The 25,407-nt window shown below is 49.4% G+C and overlaps 1 protein-coding gene across 2 annotated transcripts; it reads left to right on the top strand.

The window, feature by feature from the left end:
• Window positions 1–877: 877 nt before the first annotated feature.
• Window positions 878–23,751, top strand: LOC143475049 (UDP-glucose:glycoprotein glucosyltransferase 1-like). Of its 2 annotated transcripts, XM_076972765.1 has the most exons (41): window positions 878–1,021; window positions 1,686–1,818; window positions 2,424–2,503; window positions 2,619–2,749; window positions 2,853–2,965; window positions 3,099–3,273; window positions 3,728–3,824; window positions 3,918–3,996; window positions 4,102–4,202; window positions 6,535–6,634; window positions 7,548–7,608; window positions 8,613–8,704; window positions 8,912–9,062; window positions 9,699–9,818; window positions 10,271–10,356; window positions 10,708–10,843; window positions 11,335–11,466; window positions 11,608–11,772; window positions 12,912–13,032; window positions 13,756–13,854; window positions 14,475–14,498; window positions 15,170–15,264; window positions 15,584–15,790; window positions 15,903–16,034; window positions 16,144–16,274; window positions 16,571–16,666; window positions 16,774–16,876; window positions 17,530–17,609; window positions 17,767–17,956; window positions 18,128–18,286; window positions 18,381–18,466; window positions 18,912–18,996; window positions 19,230–19,318; window positions 19,444–19,548; window positions 20,107–20,191; window positions 20,329–20,511; window positions 20,679–20,839; window positions 21,679–21,793; window positions 22,068–22,184; window positions 22,388–22,553; window positions 22,641–23,751. In XM_076972765.1, exons 1-41 carry the CDS (start codon window positions 985–987, stop codon window positions 22,664–22,666), a joined length of 4,644 nt encoding a protein of 1,547 aa, XP_076828880.1. In that variant the 5' UTR covers window positions 878–984; the 3' UTR covers window positions 22,667–23,751. The 2 variants fall into 2 exon arrangements, with proteins under 2 accessions (XP_076828880.1, XP_076828881.1); XM_076972766.1 differs by lacking the exon at window positions 14,475–14,498.
• Window positions 23,752–25,407: the final 1,656 nt, after the last annotated feature.

Raw genomic sequence — 25,407 nt, 5'->3', positions numbered from 1 at the left:
TATATATATATATATATATATATATATATATATATATATATTCACTGGGTCTCATGTCTGCCCTTCTTACAAGTTCAGCTGTATTATAGCATTCCAGAGCCTCTGGGAAATCATAAGACAGCCTCATCCCTTATTGCTGTCGTCCACGGTGCAGCACCCATAAAGACTGTGGCACGCGCTCGGGCTCTTTATTGCAACCGCAATACACCTGGGGCTTGTAGAATCTGACTGAAACCCAACTAACATTCTTCCTCGCGATGAAGGTTGAAATGTTGTACTGTTTGCCCAAGCTTACTGTGTAAGGTAAGCCTTTGCTCAATATGTTTGCAGTAGATTGTCAGTGCCTATGTGGGTTGGAAACCATGTGTCAGTACTGACAGAGAATAACACCTACAATACAGCACTTTAAAACTCAGATATACTACAAATACAAATGAGAGAGAGAGAGAGAGAGAGAGAGAGAGAGAGAGAGAGAGAGAGAGAGAGAGAGACCAACAGAAAAGAAACAGGATTCCAGGTAAGGATTTTTAACATATCCTCTCTATTTATCCTCTCTCTCTTTCTACTTGTTTGTAGTATAAGTGCTGTAATATAGGTGTTATTATATATCTGAGTACTCACATTTGGTTCACACCTGCATTCACATCCAATCACAAAGTATACTTTAAAAACTTCACTAATTATATATAAATAAGACCTGTCGCTTCTTGTGACCTGTGAAAAAGGTTCAACTTGCATGCTCTGATTGACCCAAATGGAGACTACTCAATTGCCTTTAACAAAAGTTTATTAAAGCGTGATGACCTCCTTTATCGGTACTGGATTAAATAGAGTTTATTGTAAGACCTTTGTATTCCAACACACGTTATCACTACATGCACCTCGACGTGTTTGAAATTCGCCGTTGCATTTTGGACTGGCAAATAAACAAGACAAAAAAACTCAAGTCGTCTATTCCGCAACCGACGCCGTGAAGGACCCAACATGGCTGCTCCCGCAGGAAGCGTCAGAGCCGGTGGAGGTACGGTGCATGTTTTCAGCCCAAAACGTCGGTTCTGTCCGTGGTAACTTGTCACTCTGGTTATTTTATCAGACATCATCCTAATAAAGTGTGCGGGAGGAACCGGACGTGTGTTTAACTGGCGGGTTGAACGCGGACGTGGAGCCGGTGATGAATGACGCTAGCTGTCTGCGCCGCAGTGCTAGCTAGCTTAGCCACAGAGTGTCCCGTTTCTCCGTGTTTACGCGATATCAACGTGAAATGTTAATTTTCCCGAATAACGTTCTCAACGTTTTCACGCACCGTGCGACTACAGGACCAGGGAGTCGTTTTCGAGGCGTTTGTTTTTGAATGAAGGCTAGCGGCTAGGCTAACTCCTGTTAGCTGCTTAATATTCAGGAAGTCCTGCTCGATCTCGATGCTGATTGGCTGGGCGGATGGCCACGCTACGGCTCCCCATTGGCTGAAACCTCCGCCTCAGCGCCTGTCAGAACATGAAGTTCTGTTGCCGCTCAAAGTGAAAGTGGAGAAACCTCGATATCTCACACTGAAGTTACCCCCGCCGGGGCAGAATCTTAGGCTGTTATCTCCACTGTGGTTATTATAGTATCAAAAGTTTTGAGGGGTGTTTGTGTTCCTGTGTGCGTCCTGTTTAAAAGCGCCTGTCCTCTCTTCTCGCTGGTAGGTTGCAGGATGTGGACGCTGTGTGTGTCGGTGATGCTGCTGCAGATGGTGACCTCCGCTGATGGAGACTCGAAAGCTGTGACCACGACGCTCACCACCAAGTGGCCGTCCACCCCCCTCCTCCTGGAGGCCAGGTGAGAGTCTGCGGGAGGTGGGAACACGACCTGGGGCTGCACTACACCCTCGGCTGTGTTCCAAACGGCCTACTACATACTACATACTGCATACTGCACTCAGTATGTACTGTATACTGTATTCTGTATTGTGTATACACCTTGCTGCACTCGCAATCACATGGCCGTGCCGGCATATGCATTTTCTGCCACCGTTGCAGGATGGCATCACAAAGACGTTTCTGGTTGCATGCTGGAATATCGTAGCAAAAGTAGTAGCTACAATATCCAGCTGTCTTTTATGTCTTTTTGGGTACTGGAATTAATTAACCAATTAGTATTCAAGTAGTGCGCGGTAAGACAATTTTGAACACAGTCTGGCACTTTGTGTGGTGTGGCTGTCTTATTCGGTGTGATGTAAAATATTCATTTGTTTTATTCTCTGTTAGATTAGCAATTACAACCACGCCAGACATGATGAAACATCAATATTGATATAGACTATGTTCTCTCTGCCTCTAGAGGCACATTTGTAGCATTTGTAGAATCTTTGCTGCATCAGACAGGTGTCACAAACAGCCTGGATTTAGAGAGGAACTGAAAACGAATGTCTTCTTTGTCACCAGTGAATTCCTTGCTGAGGAGAGTCAGGATAAGTTCTGGGACTTTGTGGAGGCAAACCAGGACATTGAAAGCGAGCATGACGGTAATGTGACTCTGCACTACCAGTTCTTCAGCTTTCGGCTCCAGCGTTTGATCTGCGCGCCCGCGTCCACGAGCTCAACGTCTTGACGGCTTGCTGCCTGTCTCCTTCTCTGCAGGCTCCGATCTGTCCTACTACGAGCTGATCATAAAGAGGGCGGGGCAACTCCTCAGCTCCACCCAGCTGAAGCTGCTCAAGTTCTCCCTGTCGCTACGCTCCTACTCGGCTGCTGTCCACGCCTTCCAGCAGGTCAGCGCCCCGCCCCCTGACCCCGCCCCCTTGACCCCAGCCCCTGGCACATTCTTTATTCGCTTGTTTATTTATTGCTTTATTTATTATTAACGTTGCCCAGATTGCATCCAACGAGCCACCGCCCCCAGACTGCAGGGCCTTCTTCAGTATCCACGGAGAGAAGTCCTGCGATCCACAGAGCATGAAAGACTTGCTGGACTCGGCGTCCGAGCGGTAGGCCCAAACCCGGTGGTGCTACGCTGCGCATCACCGAGCACGACAAGGTTCAGGGCCACGTTTGAACCGCTTGCTAAATGAAACGGAGTCACGAGCTTCCATGTTATTGTTCTCCACTTTCTCCCCGCAGGCCAAAGCCCTTCCTGTTCAAAGGCGATCACAGGTTCCCCTCGGCCAATCCGGAGGCTCCTGTCGTCATCCTCTACGCCGAGATGGGCACCAGGGAGTTCAGCAAGTTCCATCAGCAGATGCTGTCGAGGGCGAACAAGGGGCTGATAAACTACGTCCTGCGGCATTACCTCTCGGTGCGTCTGCACCTTCGCTATGATCTCTGGCATACGAACCCGATTCGTCCGAGTATTTGTGATCACACGGAACCTATTACATCAGTGGAAGAAGCTGAATCGTTAAATAAGGGCCGTTTACTGTAATTAACTGAACCCTATAGAGTGTTTCAGGCAGCATGCTGTGGGTGTGAAGAGCCACAGTTCACTAAAACAACCCACGTTTCTGCCTGTGTGTTTTATAACGATGTAAGAAACGCCAAGATTCTCTTCTTCCTTTTCCCTTGCTAACACTCCTCCTTCACTCTCGTGAGGTGCTTTCACCTCTGGTGCCTCCGTCTGCGGGAAATCCTGCACGTTTGCAGTTTGTACGGGCTTGCAGCCAGAGCAGACCGTACGTCAGACCGTGCCCCTGACTGTACATCAGACCGTACCTCTGACCGTGCGACTTGCATCTGCCCTGTCTTCTACACAGCATCCCAGCGAGAGCAAGGTGTTCCTGTCTGGCTACGGGGTCGAGCTGGCCATCAAAAACCAGGAATATAAAGCCAAAGATGACACACAAGTTCAAGGTTCAGTGTCATTCACCTTCTAAACCCTGAATTAGCGGAGAATTCAAGCGAATGATCTTTGGTGTCAACCCAAAACCTCCTTTTGATTCGCAGGTGCTGACGTCAATGCTACTGTGATTGGCGAGAATGACCCCGTCGACGAAGTCCAGGGATTCCTGTTTGGGAAGCTCAAGTGAGTGCCTGTGTGTGTGTGTGCGCACGGCGCTGTTGGGAGGGGAGGGGCTCCTGATGGAGTGGGCGGGGCTAACGTCCCGCTCGCTCTCATTTCTTCCTGCAGGGTCATCTACCCCGAGCTGAAGGAGGAGCTGAAGGAGCTGCGGAAGCACCTGGTGGAGAGCACCAATGAGATGGCGCCGCTCAAAGTCTGGCAGATGCAAGGTGGGTGACTCGACAGCGCAGTCACCCACCGGAACTGCACCGTCGAAGTGTGCCCGGGCTCCTAGACCAGTGTTTCTCAACCTTTTTTCAGTTGTGGCACCCTTTATATGCATGCAAAATTTTAAGGCACCCCAGTTTACAATGCATTAAAAACACAGGCTTTGGGGGGTGGAGACGTAAGTTGTTGACGGGGGGTGTGAACGTAAAATGGACACAAATTAAGTATTATATCGCAATCTATCGATCGCGGATGGTTGGCGCCAAAGCGAACTAGTAACTCATTGAATCATAGATATGGATCAGATAAATAAACACGATTTTTTTTTCGGATGTGAGATATCGGAAGTGTGCCGTGAGAGCGTGTGAAAACGGTCAAATGCGTGTGTCTCACGCTCAATGCGTGAGCGTTGGCAACCCTGAAAACATACTATCTGCAACCATCTCCCGGCCAACATAACACAAAAAAGTGATTATTAAGACAGAGAGCAGATAAATGTGACTTACAGTCAGTGGGAAACCTGCGTAATCACGTGCTGACCTTGGTCATATGCAGGTCATATGCACGCTTTGAGCGTGAGACTCACGCATATTTAGCGATTTCACATGCTCTCACGCCACACATGGAATTTCTCACGCTTGAATATTATTATTATTAATTTATTTTTTAAATAATCTAATCGCCGCACACCGCAGCATATTCAGCCAATCCATCGGTTGTATATTATAACAGGTTGAACCAATCAGAATATAGATTGCGCTGTTTCTTGGTAGACTTTAGCCAGCCCGCTCCCCAACCACACACACACACACACACACACACACACACACACACACAGCCGCTACACTAACCATCGCGACAGATTCCAATCCCCCCCGCCTGAAAAAAAGCTCACGCCCACCAAACTTGAGAGATCTGGTCATATGAAATACATTTTAATTATTTTTAAAGCGTATAATAACTTCAATTTTTACAACTATAGTTTTTTTATTTCACATCAGAATATTTTGACGGCACCCCCGATGAAGACAGACGGCACCCCAGGGTGCCGCGGCACCCCGGTTGAGAAACGCTGTCCTAGACTATTCCCTTGCCTTTAATTAGCTCGGGCTCCCACTGCCTCCTGTGCCGTTCGGCCCCAGCGGCGAAAGCTCATCAGAGACCTATTAAGCAAATCACTGGCAACTTTGACTACATGCACAGACCGCTGGAAATAAAAGCACAGGCATAATCCGTCTTCACCGTCGTTCTCTACGATAAAGCCCGGCCGCTGTGAAATCTTAGACAGCGCAAGAGCTCGACGATAAGTCTGAGTCTTGAATTAAATTACACTGTCAGTGGTAATTCCCTGGTTAATATCCTCTTTAGCTAAGACGAGGTGTTGTTCGCCTGACAAAGCAATCCTTTGGTGAGGGATGTCGGTACGAGAGCTGAACTCTCCGTGGATGGAAATCAAACCCCGGCGGACCGTAATCTCTACATTCACCGCCCCACTTCTTTAGGAACCGTAGGGTACGGTGCCCAAATGCCCTGAAAACAGACTCGCGCCTTCGTGTTGTTGTTGTTCAGGCTGTGGAAAACGTTCCTCGGAGATTGTGCTCCGCGTTGACATGTTGGCCATCTGCCCATGGGGGCTTCATCTTCCCTTCATTCTCCCACATCCCGTTGTCATGGTCATGGACGCCAGTTTCTGGTGTCATTTCGTGCTGGGAAAGGTCGTTACAACAGAAGTAAACCGTGGCCGTAAAAATAACGGCCTCGTTGTTTGGCATTCGAACGACATTCGAATGATGCGAGTGTTGGAGGGCTCGGTATATTACTTCAGTGAGTTCCTTACTACACCACGACCGCCAGACTGAGCTCCTGACCACATAAGGCAGGTTGCGTTCGAGAGGCCATGTTGCATTCGCCAGATTCGGACTGATCTGCGTGTCGCAACAGACATGGAGCCCTATCGCACGCCGCTTTTCCCGTCTTCACCCGTACGTTCTTGGTGAGGTTCTGCCCCAAGGCGTGACGCACTGCTGGTCTTTTCTTGCTTACCAAAGGTAAATTGTGGATGTTTGAATGGGTGTAGACCTGTCGGACCAAAACAAGGTGTTATCTTCTGCTGACTTAGTACTTTTGATGTTGCGCACCATTCTGTGTGACCTTCCAAGGTTGTGATGAAGATCCCGAGAGAGCACTTGTTTGGAAAATACTCAGACCAGCCCAAGTATTCACCTCGGTTTCTCTTGACCATTAGACATCTTAGGAACATCTTACAGACAACAGGAAATGACTTTCTCTGCCTCTGTGTCTATACACTGACCACCCCCCCCTCCTCCTGTTCAGATCTGAGCTTCCAGACGGCAGCGCGGATCCTCACGGCGCCCTCTGTAGATGCCCTCAACGTCATGAGAGACTTGAGCCAGAACTTCCCCACCAAGGCGAGGTACTGACCTGCTCCATCAGTCCACAGGGTACCCGCGGGTCCTTAAAAAGTCTTAAATTTAGTTTTCCATATTCAAGGCCTAAAAATGTCTTAAAATGTCTGGAATTTTATGAGGGGAGGCATTAAATTATTATAAGTGTGTGTTGTTCAGTTGTTCTGGCGCGATGTGAACTTTGCCGAATCTAGCGCTAATGCAGAAAATAACATTTTCTCCCCCCCCCCCCCCCCCCCCCCCCCCCCAGTCAACAATTCTCGTTCACCCCCCCACCCCCCCACCCTCCCGTCAACGATGTGGAACACACCTGCATCCCCAGTAATAGTATTATTTTTTCGTGAGAGGTATTAAAAAGGTCTTAAAAGTCATTGAATTTGAGATTTAAAAATGTGCAGATACCCTGGTCCAGGAGGTTTTGTTGCTGTCGAGAGATGCGATGTTTGGTAGCGGAGCAGAAACGGAGCCAAAGACCACGCTCTTGCCGTTTAATTTTTGTGTAATTTTTTAATTTCCCTTGTCTAAAGTCAGCAAAGAATTATTGCCTACACTTTCGTTTATTAATTAATGATTCATGCTGTTTTTTCCCCCTCATTATAAGTTTTACAAGACTTCATGCCCTGGGCTAGGAGCTATTAACAACAGACTAATCTAAGATTAAAAAAAACTTAAAGAAAAATGATTAAAATATTAGTAGGCTTAATTAACGTTTTAATTTGCCCGTGAGCATTTATCAGATTAGACTACCTCGCTTACTAGCAATTTATTGCTCTACTTGTTGACTGCCTTTGTATGTTGTAAAACGGTCTAGACTTGCTGAATAGATGGAAAAAAAACAGGATTTTATCGGCCGTATAATTAACCCAGTGCTGCGTTCTGACAAATGCTTGTTGTTGTGTCTTGTTTGGCTTTGGTTTTCAGGTCCATAACCAAAACGGTGGTGAACTCTGAGATCCGGCGAGAGATCGAAGACAACCAGAAGGTGGTGTTATTTGTCTGGGTGGAGGGAGGGTTCCTTCAGACAGGCCTCCACCTCCTGGGCCTGCACTAAGGGCCCCGTCAGCCCCTTGATTAAGTGGTGTAAAGGCTAAACGTTTAAGATGTGGGGTTTTCTCCCTCTTCATCTTCAGTGTAATCACCAGCAGCGTGCGTGATTAAATGCGGCCGCGTTAGCCCAACAGCAGATGTCCTCGCGAGCTCTAATGAAGTGAGCGGTTACACCTCCATTTCGAGTTTCCCGATCGCAGTTTTCATTTGTTTCCCGTCTCTCTTGATTTTCCCAGATCGGACAGTGGTGGGAGGGAAAAATTAAGCAATTATCCTGTTTGTGATTCCTCCTGGACCTCAGTCATTGTACTCCTCGTTAAACTCTTACACACTCCGAGTCTCCTATAACGAGTCCTGCGGTGCATCTTGCCATGTCCCTCGGTATAATTGACCCGCCCCCAAACGTCCACACAGGACAGCCGTCTCGCCTAGCTTTCCCCAACGAGTGCTCCGGGACTTGCGTGCGGGATTTATGGACTTGCGCGCATGCGTGAGGGCTCAGAGCGTGTATGTTTGCATAAAAGCAGCCTTTCCTCTCCTGGGCTCCAGCTGTTTATGGCTTGTGTGCGTTCCGTATGGCAGCTGGCTTCTGTGCGCCCGGCGAGAAACGAGCCAGCCGCATCCAGTCTGTGCCAGCCACGTCCAGTCTGTGCCAGACTCGTAGACTACAGGCTTATAATTTATGTTTATCTTAAGACATATGATTCAGCAACTGCTGTGAATTATTGAATGTGTGTTCAGGACTGAGTGGTTCCTTTCGGTTCTTGCAGTGAAGAGATTGCTATATGTGGGCTCAGCCATGTTCACCAGTGTGAAATGCATCAGTTAAATAATTCAAATGACCAAAAATAAGTGGGCGGAGGAAGCTGGCTGAATTAGCATAGCGAGGAGGGGCTTGTTCAGATGCCTTCGTGCTAACATGGCTGTGCTGTGCTGTAGTATTTTAAGGGGACGCTGGGACTGCAGCCGGGAGACTCTGCTCTCTTCATTAACGGGCTTCACATTGACCTGGACGTGCAGGACATATTCAGGTGGGGAGCTTTCTTGCGTGTTAATTGAAATATGAATATGTATGATGTATTATGTCCTATTTGCATATTGAGCCAGTTTTCCTCCTCTGCTTCAAAGTTCTGGTTTGTAAGGTGTACAACAGCAGGTACTTTGCATTGTAAACTGCCTGCCTATATGTTTATACCTGTGTGTGTGTGTGTGTGTGTGTCTGTGTGGGGTCCACGCAGTGTGTTGGACATTCTTCGGAGCGAGGCGCGTGTGATGGAGGGACTGCACAGTCTCCTCGTCGACTCTCTGGACGTGCACGGCATCCTCAAGCTGGACGTCCAGCCGGCCGACTCCGACTACGGCGTGGACATCCGCAGCCCCGCCGTCTATGTAAGCTCCGCCCCCTCAACCCCCCCCCCCCCCCCCCCCCCCATCCCAGATAAACACCTCTTCATCCTCCAGAACCTCCTGAACCTCCACTACGTCTTACGTCGTCTTTTTTCGAGTGTTCTCCCCGTTTTCGAGAGCACCTCCACCCACGTTTCAGTTGCGTTAGAAGTGCTGGTTCAGGTTCTTCTCTTCTGCTGACCAAGCACAACAGCTGCGTCTGTTCCTCTTCCATCTCCGTCTGTTCTTAATTACAATTCGATAACGACGTTTCTGTGCAGCCGTTTGGTCAACGGTTTCGCTGTATTAAAAGGCTCGTAGTGTTCCTGCTGCTTTACAATATGTCAGACATTTATTAATGCTCAAGTGTTCAAATATTCATTCTTAAAATTAATTGCAATATTATTATAAAAAGTCCAATATTAATAGTAACGGGTATTATACTGGTAACTTTACATGTATATTTACTAAAAAACAATTTTCATCATGTTGCCTGTCCAAAGTACATGTAGCCTTAGGCAGCTGTAAACACACACACACACACACGTATGTGGCCTTAGGTGGACATGAACACATGTACCTGTAAATATGCACTCACGTATGTTCTGGTGTGTTTTTTCCTTCCCATCCCCCCTCTAGTGGATTAATAATCTGGAGACAGATGGCCGCTATGCGTCCTGGCCCTCCAACGTCCAGGAGCTTCTCCGGCCGACCTTCCCAGGGGTCATCAGGCAGATACGCAAGAACTTCCACAACCTGGTGAGCACGCCGCCACCTTCTTACAATTCCAGAGCAACACCCCCAGCCCCCCTCGTCATGGCATTCGGTCTCTGCCCCTGCGGACTCGGGGATATTGACCCGGCCCTTCCGCTCGGCTTCCGCCGAGCCCTTTGGCTGACCGCCGACCGCTGCGTGAGAGACCTGCGCTCTCGAAAGTGTCGAGTCACTCAGGAGAACGAAATTGCCAGCACGTGGCAATATAAGCGTGATCGATGAGATCGTGTAGGTGACGCGTGAAGGAGAGCGAAGGAGCCAAGCCTCTTACTCCAAACCAGCCAGCCGGAAAGAACCGTCCTATGATTAAATCTCCCTCCCCCTAATGTCTTTGCCAATAGTCCGCTACACGGGTAACACTGTGACAAACACTTTGACGCGTCCTTTAAGACTGGCGGTGGAGTGTGTGACGAGTGGTTGTGGTTTGCGTCTCGCAGGTGATGATTCTGGATCCTACTCATGAGAGCGCAGCGGAGCTGCTGAGTGTGGCCGAGATGTTCTACTCCAACAACATCCCGCTCAGGTCGGTCACGCTAACCTCGCACCGCGCCCAGAACTACATTCTCACTTCCTCTAGAGGCTAATTTACCTGTAAAGATCGTTGCTAATGTTGAATGAAACCAAGCAGGGGGCTGCTAAGCAATATGTAAATACGATCATGCATAAATAATTTATGCAAAACACTTTTTTTTATGACAGGTACTGTTAACATGTTAATCAAGCTCCCTTTTATTTTGCTGGTGGACTCTTTAATTAGCTTTTACTTTGTGAGATGCGGAAGCAACAATTCACGAGGCGGTGAAAACGTTGAGCAGGTTGTATTCGTGTGGGTTTGCGTGTTAATGACGTTTGCGTCGTCTCCGTCCACCGCCAGGATCGGACTGGTGTTGGTGGTCAACGACGCCGACGATGTGGACGGGATGGAGGACGCTGGAGTGGCCATGCTGCGGGCGTTCAACTACATCGCAGACGAGGTGGACAACCAGATGGCCTTCGACGCCGTGGTATCGGTGAGGCGCCTACAGTTCCTGAATACAGCCAGCCCCACTTATGAAACAGTGGGGGGGTCAGACCTTTGGCTAATCTCGACTTATCAACATTCTTAAAGGGTTGGTGATGGGGGAAGGGGGGGGGGGTTTGCTTTAAGTAGAAATTGAAGTTTATTAAAATGACCTTTTTATGTAGGTAATCAAATGCAGCCTTGAGTTACAAAAAAATCAGACAATTCAACAAAATGTAGTAAGATGAAAAAGGACTGAATGAAACTAGGTATTTAATTTAAAATAAACTGTACAATTTGTATGCTAATTTGTGTCTTAAGAGAACTTTTCAAATGTTACAAAAGCTAAAAGTAAGTGTGTGTGTGTGTGTGTGTGTGTGTGTGTGTGTGTGTGTGTGTGTGTGTGTGTGTGTGTGTGTGTGTGTGTGTGTGTGTGTGTGTGTGTGTGTGTGTGTGTGTGTGTGTGTGTGTGTGTGTGTGTGTGTGTGTGTGTGTGTTCAGATGCTGAACCGAGTACCCAGTGGAGGTAAGCTGAAGGTGGAGCATGTGGTTGGGGTTCTGGAGAAGCGCTACCCCTACGTCCAGGTCAGCAGCATCCTCGGAGCGGACTCCAGCTACGACACCAACCGCAAGGTACCAGCCCATTCCCACCGTCACGTCTGTCTTTCACTGACGTCGCTTCAGAGGAACCGCTGGTACCGGTGGCAGAACTTCTGGCTATGTTGTTCCACTGCTCTCTTTGGCTCCAGCCATGACCCGTGTGTGTGTACGCAGGATGGCAGGGCCTACTATGAGCAGACGGGCGTGGGGCCTCTGCCCGTCGTCCTCTACAACGGCATGCCCCTACAGCGTGAGCAGCTGGACCCCGACGAGCTGGAGACCACCGTCATGCACAAGATCCTGGAGACCACCAGCTTCTTCCAGCGCGCCGTCTACCTGGTGAGGGAGGCCACGGCCTTCATTCGCAGAGTTTCCAGCTGGCGATTCTTAGGGTGGCACGATATATCGTTGGGTAATAATTAGGGGTGTCACGATTTCGATATTTAATCATTTAAATAATGTCTCGATCTCGAGCCTTGAAGTCAAAAAGAGGATCGACGATCCCTCCCTCTAAGCTACGCAAGCACCCACGCTATGCAAAGTAACACAGCACGCTACGCAAAGTGACGCTGCGTACTGTAGCCGACACCGCTAGTTAGCTAACTTGCAGAGTACGGCACCACGGCAAGTGGAGAGCCGGAGCTTCTCTTAAATCAGCAGTATGGAAGTATTTTGCGTTCCCGGTGAGTTACGTCGACAGCATTCGTGTTGTCGTCAAGAACACAACAGTGTGCAAGATGTGCTACACGCGTGTACCATACCCGGCTACGGGAAACACTACGAACATGGCTGGACACATTCGCCGGCATCACAAAGATGTTGATCTGACTGGAAAAACATCACTGGTCCAGCCAACTATTTAATCTTCGTTTGGAGTAAAATTGGCACAAATTCAGCTCGCACTAAAACAATACCTAACACTATAGGGCTATTCATAGCAGCAGACCTGCGGCCTTATTCAGTGGTGGAAAACGCTCGGTTTAAACATTTAATTAATGTACTTGAGCCACGCTACAGTACAGTATCACTTGTATCACTTATATTAAACCCAACTTTTGAAATAAGATATTAAATTTAGACTAATCTAAAACTGGCATAGGCCTTTCTGCTGTAAAAAAAAAAGAAAAAGAAAATTGAGAATCGAATCGTGACCCTAAAATCGGCAATAAAATCGAATTGAGGATTTAGAGATTCGTGACACCCCTTGTAATAATTATCGCGATTTCAACAAAAGCTGAGAAATGTAAATGAATCTTTTTTTTTTTTTTTTTGGTCATGGTGTAAACACTGTATTTGTAATTTTAGCCTTCCCATGTGTAATTAAGCAGAGTTCTTGACTCGCGCTCCATCGAGGGTTGGCTTGAGTCTGTTTATCACAAAGGCTGTATGTATGTAGCATAGTAACTGCATTGTATGAGCTGCTCTGAAGCTCCACTTAACTGTCTGGTGTGATGTGGCGACTGCCTTGTGGTCCGCAGGGGGAGCTGGGTAGCGATCACGACGTGGTGGACTTCATCATGAAGCAGCCCAACGTGGTGCCCCGGATCAACTCCAGGATCCTGGCCACCAGCAGGAATTACCTGGACCTCTCCGGAACCAGTGAGTTCCCCTCCCTTTGGTGGTGGGCTGAGGGAGATGTGATCTGGTTGGTGGTGGGCTGAGGGAGGCGTGGCCTGGTTGGTGGTGGGCTTGAGGGAGACGTGATCTGGTTGGTGGTGGGCTGAGGGAGGCGTGGCCTGGTTGGTGGTGGGCTTGAGGGAGACGTGATCTGGTTGGTGGTGGGCTGAGGGAGGCGTGGCCTGGTTGGTGGTGGGCTCGAGGGAGACATGATCTGGGGTGGGTTTCCCGAAACGTTCGTAGCGCTAAGTACTTCGTAACCTCGTATGAAACGTACGAGGTTAAGAAGTACTTAGCGCTACGAACGTTTTGGGAAACCCACCCCTGGTTGGTGGTGGGCTCGAGGGAGACGTGATCTGGTTGTGGATTCTGTGCTAAATGCCTTGTTTGTTCTTGAAAATCCATTTATGTACAAAAGTGTTTCGGGGGAGAGGCGTTTGGATTGATATTCATAACTCGCTTTGTTTCCTCGAGGAATTGAATTTTGATTGAATTTGAGAAGCAAATTTACATTTCGTAGGAGGAGGAATCGGGGACATGAACTCCGTGTTCTGAAACTGTCGAGCGCAGCACTGCGGGGGTTTTCCTTGAAGACAGGTGTAGAAGAACCACCTAACGCTCAGAAGAACATGGCGCTCCTGCAAACTGCACCTGCTCTCAGCCCACACGACTGCGCCGTCCTGATATTTCTGTTCCTCCCTCCAGATAACCATTTCATCGACGAGTACGCCCGCTTCCTCTTCCTGGACACCAAAGAGAAGAGCACGGCTGTGGCTAATAGCATGAACTACATGACGAAGAAAGGTAAGGTGGCGCTCTGCGCTCGGCTCGGTGGGAGAGGCCCATAATGACATGTGCCTCACGTAATAAATCCAGTCTGTGGAACTGGCCGGTGACCCTGTGGGGGCGTGGCCTGTCACTGGGCCGGGAGGAGGTAATCTAGCTCACCGACTCCTCCTTTTCCCCTACTCATAAAGTCACAAGCTGCCGCAGCTCGTTTGGGCGTCCCCCGGCTTGCCTGTTCAGGATTCTGATTGGTCTGGGGGCCTGTCACTCAGTGGATTTGCAAAACTAGCTGCCAACCTTTTATGTGTGGTCTTTATTGAATGACCATATGTGGTTCACCTTGATCACATCCGGTCAGTGGGACGCTTTGCGATGACAGCAGGGTATCTGTCTATCCCTCTCTTCATCTGGTTCTCTATCTTTTAGTTGTTGCTTTGTAAATGAGTTCAGTATCTGCACACTCCCTTTTGATATATATCTATCACAATCTCTTCCTCCCTCAATCTCTCCCTCATTTCTCTCTGTTTCTATCTCTCCTGTGTGTGTGTGTGTGTGTGTGTGTGTGTGTGTGTGTGTGTGTGTGTGTGTTGGTACATCTCCCTCTGTGTTTCTGCTCGTCTCTACGTTGCCTGATGTAGGAATGCAGTCCAGTGATTCCTCTGGTAATCGCCGTTGCTTGAAGAGTGTAATCCAGTTTAACGTTGTCCGTCATCTTCCTCAGCACACAGCTGTCCTTCATCTTCCTCGGCGCATGGCCGTCCGCCTTGCCGCTTCGATGTCTCTTTTTTTTGCCATAAAGCCGCAGCCTGGACGTTTCTCACCCGCCTCAGTCACGTGCGCGTGCATGTGTGTGTGTGTGTGTGTGTGTGTGTGTGTGTGCGTGTTCGCGTGTATAGATTTACACACAGCCACTCATTTGTCATCTGTCGAAATTGTCAGTGCTAGATGGATGGACGGGAGAGGGGCTCAATATTACTCTCTCCCTCCCTCTCTCTCTCTCTCTCTCTCTCTCTCTCTCTCTCTCTTTTCCTTCTCTCTCTTTGTCCCTCCCTTTCTCTCATTTTCTCTTCCCCCTCTGCTTTCTCTCTCTCTCTCTCTCTCTCTCTCTCTCTCTCTCTCTCATTCACAGAATAGCTCTCAGGTGTTTTTTTTCCTTTTTCTTTTCTCGGTCTTAATTGAAATCTGTTGTATCTTGTGAGCAACCATCGTTTGGGGATTTTGAGAGTGCTCGTGTTCCCATGATGCTATATAACTCCTCACCCCTTTGACTTTGCCCGATGTTCGCCGAGCTCCTTCCACCGATGCATCCCCTCTTCCGCTCTCCCCTTTATAGACGACAGCGCCATCCGGCCCGTGACCTTCTGGGTGGTCGGCGATTTCGACCAGCCGTCGGGCAGACAGCTGCTGTACGACGCCATCAGACACATGGTAAACGTGCCCGCTGGGACGATGTGAGACTCTGTTGGCATAAACAGTGTATGCCAGAAAGACTTAACATGGCAGTGATTGACAGTCAGATGGACCAATTAGCATTATGCACTCAGGAAGATGATAAATGAGCCAACCAGCTTCCCTGTAGCCTTTGCTTGCATCGTTATTGCTCTTGGTTAATGTTTTTGTTTAACTTCGCAGAATAAAACCACGTCAACTAAATTAATTCTGGCTTCTCCTGCTGCTAAAATGGTTTTCCCTCATAATGGAGCCATTTTATGCATAATCGCCTGACCGAATTAAATATTCTGCTCAGAAAACCAGTAATAACGTGAGGCTGAGCGTCATCAATAACCCAACCGAGACCCCGGAGAACGGCACCGCCCAGATCGCGCGGGCCATCTGGGCGGCCATGCAGACGCAGACGGCCAACAACGCCAAGAACTTCATCACCAAGCTGACCAAGGAGGAGATCGCCCAGGCGCTGTACGCCGGCACGGACTTGGCGGAGTTTGCCGTTGGGGTAAAGGAACCGTTTGTTGACCGCTTGAGTGTTGGGTTTTGGTCGTGTTGAGTACTGCCACTATGCAGAAGACCTCTCGATGCTCTCCCTTGACCTGTGCTGTTGTCCCCAGGGCATGGACGTGCCTCTGTTTGAGAGTGCGTACGAGTCGTCAAAAGTGGACTTCCTGCTGTCTCACATGGTCTACTGCAGAGACGTACTGAAGCTACGTAAGGGACAGAGGGCCGTCATCAGTAACGGACGGGTGAGTTAGCCAATTATCTGACGGAAGCCCCCATGGGACAGCCTATCACGGAAGCCCCTGGGCACAGCCCGTGTTTGTTGATCAGCTCGCATACTTTGTGTCCTGTCAGATTATTGGTCCACTCGAGGACGGGGAGGTCTTCAACCAGGACGATTTCCTGCTTCTGGAGAGCATCATCATGAAGACTTCCGGGGAACGAATCAGGAACAAAATCCAGCAGCTAGGCGTGGAAGACGATAGGTGTGATGGCAGACTGACTGCTTCCCTCGTAGCCCCTCCCCTTTCGCTGTTGTGGCCCCACCCCTTTCCACTAATGGCTCCACCTCTTTTAGATATTGCCTGTTGCGGTCATTCTGTGTTGCATATGCTTTAAAGTCGTTTCAGTTGAAACATGTCCTGTTAAGGACATATGTCTGTCCATGTCAGGCATGCAGTGTGTGTTTGTCTGTTTAAAGGTGTGTGTGTGTGTGTGTGTGTGTGTGTGTGTGTGTGTGTGTGTGTGTGTGTGTGTGTGTGTGTGTGTGTGCGTGCTTCAGAGCTAGCGATCTGGTCATGAAGGTGGACGCGCTGCTGTCATCGCAGCCCAAGGGCGAGTCTCGGGTGGAGTATAACTTCGCCTCCGACCGATACAGGTATACCGCTTCACCCCCAGTCCCCCGCCCCCACCCGACATGATCTTGGCCGTGTCCCCTTTGTGTGGCCCACCCCCCACGCCCTTTGACCCCCTCTTTTACCACAGTGCGGTGAAGATCCGTCCACGCGAGGCGGAGGTCTACTTCGACGTGGTGGCCGTGGTGGACCCAGTCACCCGGGGCGCTCAGAGACTCGCACCACTCCTCCTGGTAAGTGCCGACCGACGTGATGTCCGTCCCCCAACACCTGAACCGAGTGACGTTTGTTGTTTTAAACGCAAAGGCGTAAAGGTCAGAAACCCTCCGGTGTGAAGGTCTTCAGTGGATCCAGCAGGCCTTCTCTCCATTTCTCCAGCGTACACGTGATTCACAAAGCACATGACCTGTGGGTTTCAGTACCACAGGTTTTATTCCTCATTCCTCTCATGATCGAGATTAGAGGTCAAGATTAGTGTTCTTTGCATTGCATATTTGCAAATATTTTTCCATAGTTTTCTGGAGAACGCTTTAATAGTCTTAATAGCTGTGGATAAGGGATGGACGTCTTCAGTCATTTGAATATGAAGAGTTGAATTTCAGAAATGAGACTGTAGGTTTACGTTGGATCAGGCAAAGACTCAACAAAGATTTTTTTTATTGGACGGCCCCTTTTGGTAACCATAGTAACTCCTCATTGGTAAAAGGTTTGTTTTGTAATTGGGGGCTTATGTGATTTTGTGATTATGGTTAATCTCCTACACCTGTGTGGAAGATCAGACTGGGTGGAAATCCTCATTTGCAAAGTTGTGGTGCTTTAATGAAAGGGTCAGACCGGTCACTTCCTGCTCCGACCTGTCACTTCCTGTCCCTCTCCGCCCACGCAGGTCCTCAAACAGCTGGTCAACGTGAACCTGCGCGTCTTCATGAACTGCCAGTCCAAGCTGTCCGACATGCCGCTGAAGAGGTGAGCGTTTTAACTGAGATCTTCAATATATCGGTGGAGCTTGAACTGGCCTCTCCGTGGCTGGACGGGAGTTTGGTCGAATGTTCAGACTGGTACCGTGCCAGACGGCTCCTCGAGTTCGTGCTGGACCTATTCAACTTCCTCTCCTCTCCGCCAGCTTCTACCGGTACGTTCTGGAGCCGGAGGTGTCCTTCATGGCGGATAACGGCTTCTCTCCGGGCCCCATGGCCAAGTTCCTCGATATGCCCCAGTCTCCGCTGTTCACACTCAACCTGAACCCCCCCGAGAGCTGGATGGTAGAGTCCGTGAACACACTCTACGACCTGGACAACATCTACCTGCAGGAGGTAGGCCCGTCCTCGCCACTGGACCTCATTTGATGGGGCCGGTTCGGATGTTTCTGGGTGTGTGCCGTGAGGCACCATGACCCAACATAAGTTCTGGGACGCAGCGCCTGGGACGAACAGGTGTGATTGGCTGATTGACTGAACTTGGCCCCGCCCTCGTGCGCCCCGCAGGTGGACGGCGTGGTGTCGGCGGAGTACGAACTGGAGCACGTCCTGCTGGAAGGTCACTGCTTCGACGTCAGCACCGGCCAGCCGCCCCGCGGACTCCAGTTCACGCTGGGCACCGCCTCCGAGCCCGTCATCGTGGACACCATCGTCATGGCCAACCTGGTGAGGGACGCTCGCTTGCTCGGGGGGGGGGGGGGGGGCAGCCCAGGCAGGAGGGTTGGTCCTGAAGGGAGCTGTTGTCTGGTGTCTCTGACAGGGTTACTTCCAGCTGAAGGCCAATCCTGGAGCATGGGTCCTTCGCCTAAGGAAAGGGAGATCCGACGAAATCTATAAGATCTACAGGTAACGTGTGTGTGTGTGTGTGTGTGTGTGTGTGTGTGTGTGTGTGTGTGTGTGTGTGTGTGTGTGTGTGTGTGGTGAGCCGATGTGTTAGATATGGACCAGTCAACATTTTGTGAGGCTAATCTGATTTTCTCTGGTTCAGCCGATTCCAGTTTGAGCTGATGGGGATTAGGGGTGATGAAAGACACCAACTGCGCAACAAATAATCCCCGAGTGTTTTGAGTAGTTTAAATAGGTGAAGGCACTTAAGTGCACTCAGTAGGCACTTAAGCAGGCGCGCTGAGTTTAGCTCCCAAATCTGCTGTCACGGCTCAACTTTTAGTGTCCTTCACGCTGATGGAAGGACCATCGGCTCTTCTCAGATTTCAATCTGTAAACAATCGACCCTTCCTCTGTGTGTGTGCGTGTGTGTGTGTGTGTGTCTTACCCTTTTCTTTGTCCACAGTCATGATGGCACAGACTCCCCAGCCGAAGCAGAGGACTTGGTAGTTGTACTGAACAACTTTAAGAGCAAGATCATTAAAGTGAAGGTGAGTGATGAGAGTGTGTGTGTGTGTGTGTGTGTGTGCGCGCGTGTGTGGATCAATGAGGGTGGGAGGACGTTTGGGGACATCTAACCCATGTCCACCAAGCTGCCTGAGTTTTCGTTTCAACTTTGCCAGCGTCTTCTGTCCGTACTGGTGCACTCTAAAGCCAGACATCTTCTCTGTCAGGACCGTGGTTGTGCTGCAGACACTGACGCTTCACTCTTCTGCTTTTGCAGGTGCAGAAGAAGCCGGAGAAGATGAACGAAGAGCTTCTCAGCGACGGCACAGAGGAGAACGACTCCGGCTTCTGGCAGTCCCTCACCATGTAGGCACCAGGCCCGCGGCTACCGCCGTCTGAGGTCTACCTTCAGGATTCACACTAACAGAACTCTCCTCTCTCTCTCTCTCTCTCTCTCTCTCTTTCTCTCTCTTTCTTTCTTTCTTTCTCAGGGGCTTCACCGGAGGGTCGAAAGTAGAGGAGAGCAAACCTGAGAAGGACGACGTCATCAACATATTCTCTCTGGCTTCTGGCCACTTATATGAGAGGTTCCTGAGGTACAGACCAATGATCTGTCTGCTACCTCTCTTTGACCCCGCCCCCCAGCCACGCCTTCCCCGCAGTCTGATTTAACGCAACGGTCCCACGATCGTTTTATATGTTAGCGAGACATTATGTGAGTGCGTGGCATTATGTGATATTTGAAAATGGCACCTTCTTAAAATAAGACAGCAGCTCGACGTACCGACACATTTGGGCTTCACGTGACATTTTGTACTTGGTTGGTTTGTGCCTGTTTGTGTGCACTACCTTCATTTTTATAGAAATGTCTTCACTCTCCTAAAGAGCGAGTCCATTTTCTACCTGTGATCTTTAGATGGGCCAGAACTTATTAGCGTCGGTATTATTACCTTGCCAGCAGATTTTCCATCTTAAGGTCATTCGCATATTTCTTCCATGGCCCGGTGGCTGCCGGAAAAATTACCTGGACTTTGGGATTGAAGTTTCGCCCCAGACAGGCTGGTCTAGGATCAGAGATACAGGAAGTAATGTGATGCAGTCGGCGTTAAGATGGTGCTGATGCCCAGGGCTTGACCCGCCCCTGTTTCCTGTAGGATAATGATGCTGTCGGTCCTGAAGCACACCAAGACCCCAGTCAAGTTCTGGTTCCTGAAGAACTACTTGTCTCCAACCTTCAAGGTGCGTGTGGCGGCGTTCCCTATACCCTTCACCCCTCTGTGGCAGTACCCCTAAAACGGGGAACCCTTACGCATGTATCTAGAGCCACTCGCAGTGGCGAACGTCTAAATTGACACTCCCACCCTCCGTCCTGGCAGGAGTGGATCCCGTTCATGGCTCAGGAATACGGCTTCCAGTACGAGCTGGTCCAGTACAAGTGGCCACGCTGGCTCCACCAGCAGACGGAGAAGCAGCGGATCATCTGGGGCTACAAGATCCTCTTCCTGGACGTGCTCTTCCCGCTCGCCGTCGACAAGATCATCTTCGTGGACGCGGACCAGGTGCGGCACCGTAGCCCGAATCACGCCGCCACGCTCGGTTGGATCTGTCCACGTCGGAAGCAGAATTTTCTGTATTTCTTTAGTTCCATTTGAAGAAATCGTCCTCTTACGCACTGCTGCCCCCTTCAGGCAGAGCCGTGTAATTTAAGGAACGTTTGGCCCTGTAGATCGTGCGCACGGACCTGAAGGAGCTGCGCGACCTCGACCTGGAGGGGGCGCCGTACGGCTACACCCCCTTCTGCGACAGCCGCAGGGAGATGGACGGCTATCGCTTCTGGAGGTCGGGCTACTGGGCCAGCCACCTGGCGGGCCGCAAGTACCACATCAGGTGAGGGCTGGGTGGGGCGGGGCCACAGGGGGGCATGGCCGCAGGGGGCGGGGCCGTAGGCGGCTAGGGGGAGGAGTCTTGTGTGCATTCCGTCCCACAATTCAAAGTGCTTCATATAAAAAGGTCATCACCTCCATGACATTTTTGCAAGAAAAGAACATACATAAATATAACTTAATTTACATGGAAAATATAGTAGATTGGTTTAAATGCAACAAATTAAGTGTCAAAAAGAAAGATCTAAAATTGAATTTAAAGGAAACGTTTAAATTTTAAGTGCTGAGAGTTTAAATCAGGGGTGCCCCCAAGTTTTCAGCTTGCGAGCTACTTATAAGATGACCAAGTCAGAAAGATCTACCGGGGGGTTGGGGGTTGTGAGGTGGCGAACGTAATTTGTTGAGCGGATTGCAGATTGGCTACCGTGAATGTCAATCAAAATACAACCGTCAGTGCAGATGTGCGATTCATCTACTACTTTTTAATGTGACGCGATCTACGCACATTCCTTTGCGATCGACCGACACTTCCTTCGCGATCGACGTAATGAGCACCCCTGGTTTAAATGAAGCATGTACTGTTAAAGCAATGGACAAAGGCAAAACAAATAAATAAAATAAATAAATTGCAGTGTTAAAAAAAAAAGCAGTCTTGGACAAAGTCACAATAAAACATGAAATCTACAGGTGACCATGTTAGCGGGCAAGTTTCATAAAGGAGATTATTTGGGAATATCCCAGAATTGTCCCACACAAGCAGGTGATGGACAGGAAGACGGCCTTAGTTGCTCTTGTACAGTGTGTGCTGTCCTGCAGTTTGTAATGGGTCTCTTTGCTCTCTAGCGCCCTCTATGTGGTGGACCTGAAGAAGTTCAGGAAGATAGCGGCAGGTGACCGGCTACGGGGTCAGTACCAAGGCTTGAGCCAGGATCCCAACAGTCTGTCCAACCTGGACCAGGTGAGCGGTTCTGCAGGCTCACGGGGACGGGGACATTGGGTCCACTCTGGGAGGGGACTTCCTCTCGTCTCCAGGGCGTGTTCCATCATTGACTGACGGGTTCCGCACCGCTGAAGCCTGAAAGCAAAAACTTGTGCATATTCACAAGAAACATTTTAATATTCATGGATTCCTTTCAATTACTTGAGTGATGTTACCTTAACCTACTAAACCACTATTTTCTCTCTCCCTCTCTCTCTCTCTCTCTCCCTCCCTCCCTCCCTCCCTCCTGTAGGATCTGCCCAACAACATGATCCACCAGGTTCCCATCAAATCGCTCCCCCAGGAGTGGCTCTGGTGCGAGACCTGGTGTGACGACGGCTCCAAAGCAAAGGCCAAGACCATCGATCTGGTGCGTGGGCCGTCCTGCCCCCTGGCCCCACCCCCTCTCTGGCCCCGCCCCTACATCCATGAAACTGCTCTGAGACCTGATGCACAGGTGTCAAGAGCCACTATGCTAGTTGACCTCGTGTGTGTGTGTGTGTGTGTGTGTGTGTGTGTGTGTGTGTGTGTGTGTGTGTGTGTGTGTGTGTGTGTGTGTGTGTGTGTGTGCAGTGTAACAACCCGCAGACCAAGGAGCCCAAACTGCAGGCAGCCGTTCGGATCGTGTCCGAGTGGTCCGCCTACGACCAGGAGATCAAACGGATCTACAGCAAGTACCTGGAGGGGAGAGAGAGGGGCGGGGCCCCAGGCAGCAGCCAATCACAGAAAGGAAAGCGGGGTGAGCGCCCGCTGACGCCTCAGCCATGGGACCACCAAGACACGTGATCATGGAAAATAATCTTCCTCTTCCTCCTCTTCCTCTCAGGTGAACGAGGACACACGGAGCTGTAGGGAGACACCTTCCGGTGGGACGACTGGCTCTGTTTAAAGAGTCATCCTTTGTTTTTTGTTTGTGTGTGTGTGTGTTGTTTTTTTTTAGAAGCCTATTGTCCTGGAGCGGGGTCCACGGCGGCGCTCTGAAACTTGAACGGAGGTCTCACTTCCTCTCGTGGATGTCAGAGTGGGCGGGGCTGAGGGCGGGACCAGGGGGGCGGGACAGAACGCAGACCCAGCGCTCGCTCACACTCAAAATGGAAGCAGACAGGACACACAGGACTGTTAGCTAGCGCCCCCTCAAGGACTACTGAGAAAATACGTGGAGTCTTGTGTGAGAATACACACTGGCTAGGCAGGAGAGTGGTGGGTGATGGAGCTCGTGTCTGGACAGTGTTTATATACACACTCCCACAAACACACCAGTCATGCAGAACACTGTAGTCAGTGTCGGGTTGCTGAAACTGGATATGCCTGATTGGAGTCCCCCCAGAACATGCCCAAGTTTTGTGTGTGTGTGTGTGTGTGTGTGTGTGTGTGTGTGTGTGTGTGTGTGTGTGTGTGTGTGTGTGTGTGTGTGTGTGTGTGTGTGTGTGTGTGTGTGTGTGTGTGGGAATGAGAGAAAAAGCACATATCTAAGATTGTTTGAGAGGCAGGGTGATAGAAAGTGTGACAGAAAAAGTGTGTGATTTGCATGTGATGGAGTGTGTGTGTGCGTGTGCGTGCTGCTCCCCCCCAGTAGAGAAACGCTGCTTATGTCCAGTGGTGACATCCTGAAGGCTGTATGTCGCCTGTGGTGTGACACTCTTTTGCATGCAGTCAGTAAGAAATCATCAGATCAACGACAACGAACTTCTCGAATTATTCTCTTGAGACGGGTCAAATGTAAACGATGGTCGTGAGAGAAAGACATCCATCCTGTTTATTTTCCTTCTCTAGTCAAGTCAAATTTTCTGCGAAACGCTCTTGGGTCGTGGTCAGAGCCCAGAATTATTTCCGGTTTACTTATGGAGTTAATCACTATATACCGCTCCCACAAACGGTCTACATCCACACACAGAGACCTCCTACCTAAACAAAACCAATAAAAACATATAAAAGGGTGTGTGGTGCCATTCTCTCTCTCTTGTTTTTTGGTTCGTGGTGTATTTTCACTTGGGCTCCAAGTCCTGCGTAAGCGTTATGTTTCGCGTGCGGTTGCTGCGCGTGCCCGGACGCTCGAGACGCCGCCGCGCGTGCCCGTGGCCGCCAGCACGAGGGGAGCTCGAGCTCTAGGGAACCTCCACAAGCACAAATCACGAGTCCGTCCGGGACCGAGCTGAACTCGCCGAACCGGCCACCCCTCGGAGGCACGTCCCGCTCTCTCTTACATCTGCTGTACTTTTTTTGGGAGAAAAAAAAACAATCTGGGAACTGAAAGTACAAATTCACTGTCATTTCTGTGGGGTTACTGTAGAATTAATTGGGGGATATCGATTTTTTTAAATAAAAGAGAATTACCACATTCTTCATCATCGTAATTTGCTGTCGTTTGTACGCCAGTTCAATTGTTCTTGTATTTATACATGATTTGCCCATGTTGCAAGGCACTCTACTTCCACACGGTGGCAGCATTGATCAACACAACGCTAAGATGTTCAAAACAGAAATATGTCCGGTATCAGGAAATAAAAATGCTTTATATCACTTTCAGTCTCACGTGTACAATAAACCTTAAAATTTGAATAATTATTTGTTTTAGACCATTTTAGATTTTCCTCATATTTCTGGTAAAGCAGATAGTTTAAGAGAATGAGTTAACTTTTCTTTATTCAGTTTTTAATTAACCTTTTTTTTATACATAGAAACTTTTAACTTTTGTTCTAAAGGAGTTCTTTGAACGTACATGAAACAATGCAGGAACATCACCCACTCTCATGCGGTCGTACAGAGTCGGTGTCCTGAAGGGTCGAGGCTGATGGAGGACACACCGGCCCCCAGGACGTGTTTATTGACTGAGTTAGTGAAGAGTTAACTGGGTTCCACTCCAGAAAAGGAGGGGAGGGTGGGAAAAAAAAAGCCCATCAGCTTGTCAATATCACTTGCTGTGCAGTGGAGCTTCTGAGAAGGGTCATTTACATGTAGATGATGGTTTTAGCCTGAATCTATTCTGCACAAGCCCCTCCCTCTCTATATAGTTACCATGACGACACTCCTTCCATTTAGTTCTGTACATTAGAACTAGTCTGCTCATCCTGTTTTTTTTTTTTGTTTTTCTTTTCTTTTTTTCTTTTTTTTTTGTTTTCAAACACCCCCCACCGACCTCGTTTTTTTTTTGGGGGGGGGGGGGGTGTTGGATGAATTTGCATGTAAATGAGTTTGTGCTGTGTGTCGTTATTCGGGGTCTCGTCATCGTTCTGGGTGTTCAGTGCTGTTTTTCTTTACCTTTGCCTTCCTGAACCCAAAGAAGAGGAGAGATGGAACAGAGAGACAGAGACTAGTTGGAGAGAGACCGGGCATGCCTTCTGTTGCTGGGGAAGACGCAGTAGTTAGTGTGTGTGTGTGTGTGTGTGTGTGTGTGTGTGTGTGTGTGTGTGTGTGTCCATGTCCGTCTGTCTCTCTCTGTCCAGATGGCAGTGGTCAGCTATCCCTCACTCAGTGGACATATTAAACAGAGAGCTGGTAATAATGACCAGTGGTGACATCTGCCATCAGTCTCTTCCTTTCTCTTTCTCCCCCCACCTTCCCTCTCTCTGTGTCCCTCCGTCTCTCTCTCTCAT

The sequence above is a fragment of the Brachyhypopomus gauderio genome, chromosome 14 (genome assembly GCF_052324685.1).
Source record: "Brachyhypopomus gauderio isolate BG-103 chromosome 14, BGAUD_0.2, whole genome shotgun sequence".
NCBI classification, from domain to species: domain Eukaryota; kingdom Metazoa; phylum Chordata; class Actinopteri; order Gymnotiformes; family Hypopomidae; genus Brachyhypopomus; species Brachyhypopomus gauderio.
This window is presented reverse-complemented; position numbering and strand designations above follow the sequence as displayed.

What these genes read in the sequence shown, in the direction of transcription:
- LOC143475049 (XM_076972765.1), top strand. Translation starts at nt 985, where the DNA reads ATGGCTGCTCCCGCAGGAAGCGTCAGAGCCGGTGGAG. An exon ending in ACGACGCCATCAGACACATG is followed by an intron (nt 15,265 to 15,583) that starts GTAAACGTGCCC and finishes TATTCTGCTCAG; the next exon opens with AAAACCAGTAATAACGTGAG. An exon ending in TGGCGGAGTTTGCCGTTGGG is followed by an intron (nt 15,791 to 15,902) that starts GTAAAGGAACCG and finishes TGTTGTCCCCAG; the next exon opens with GGCATGGACGTGCCTCTGTT.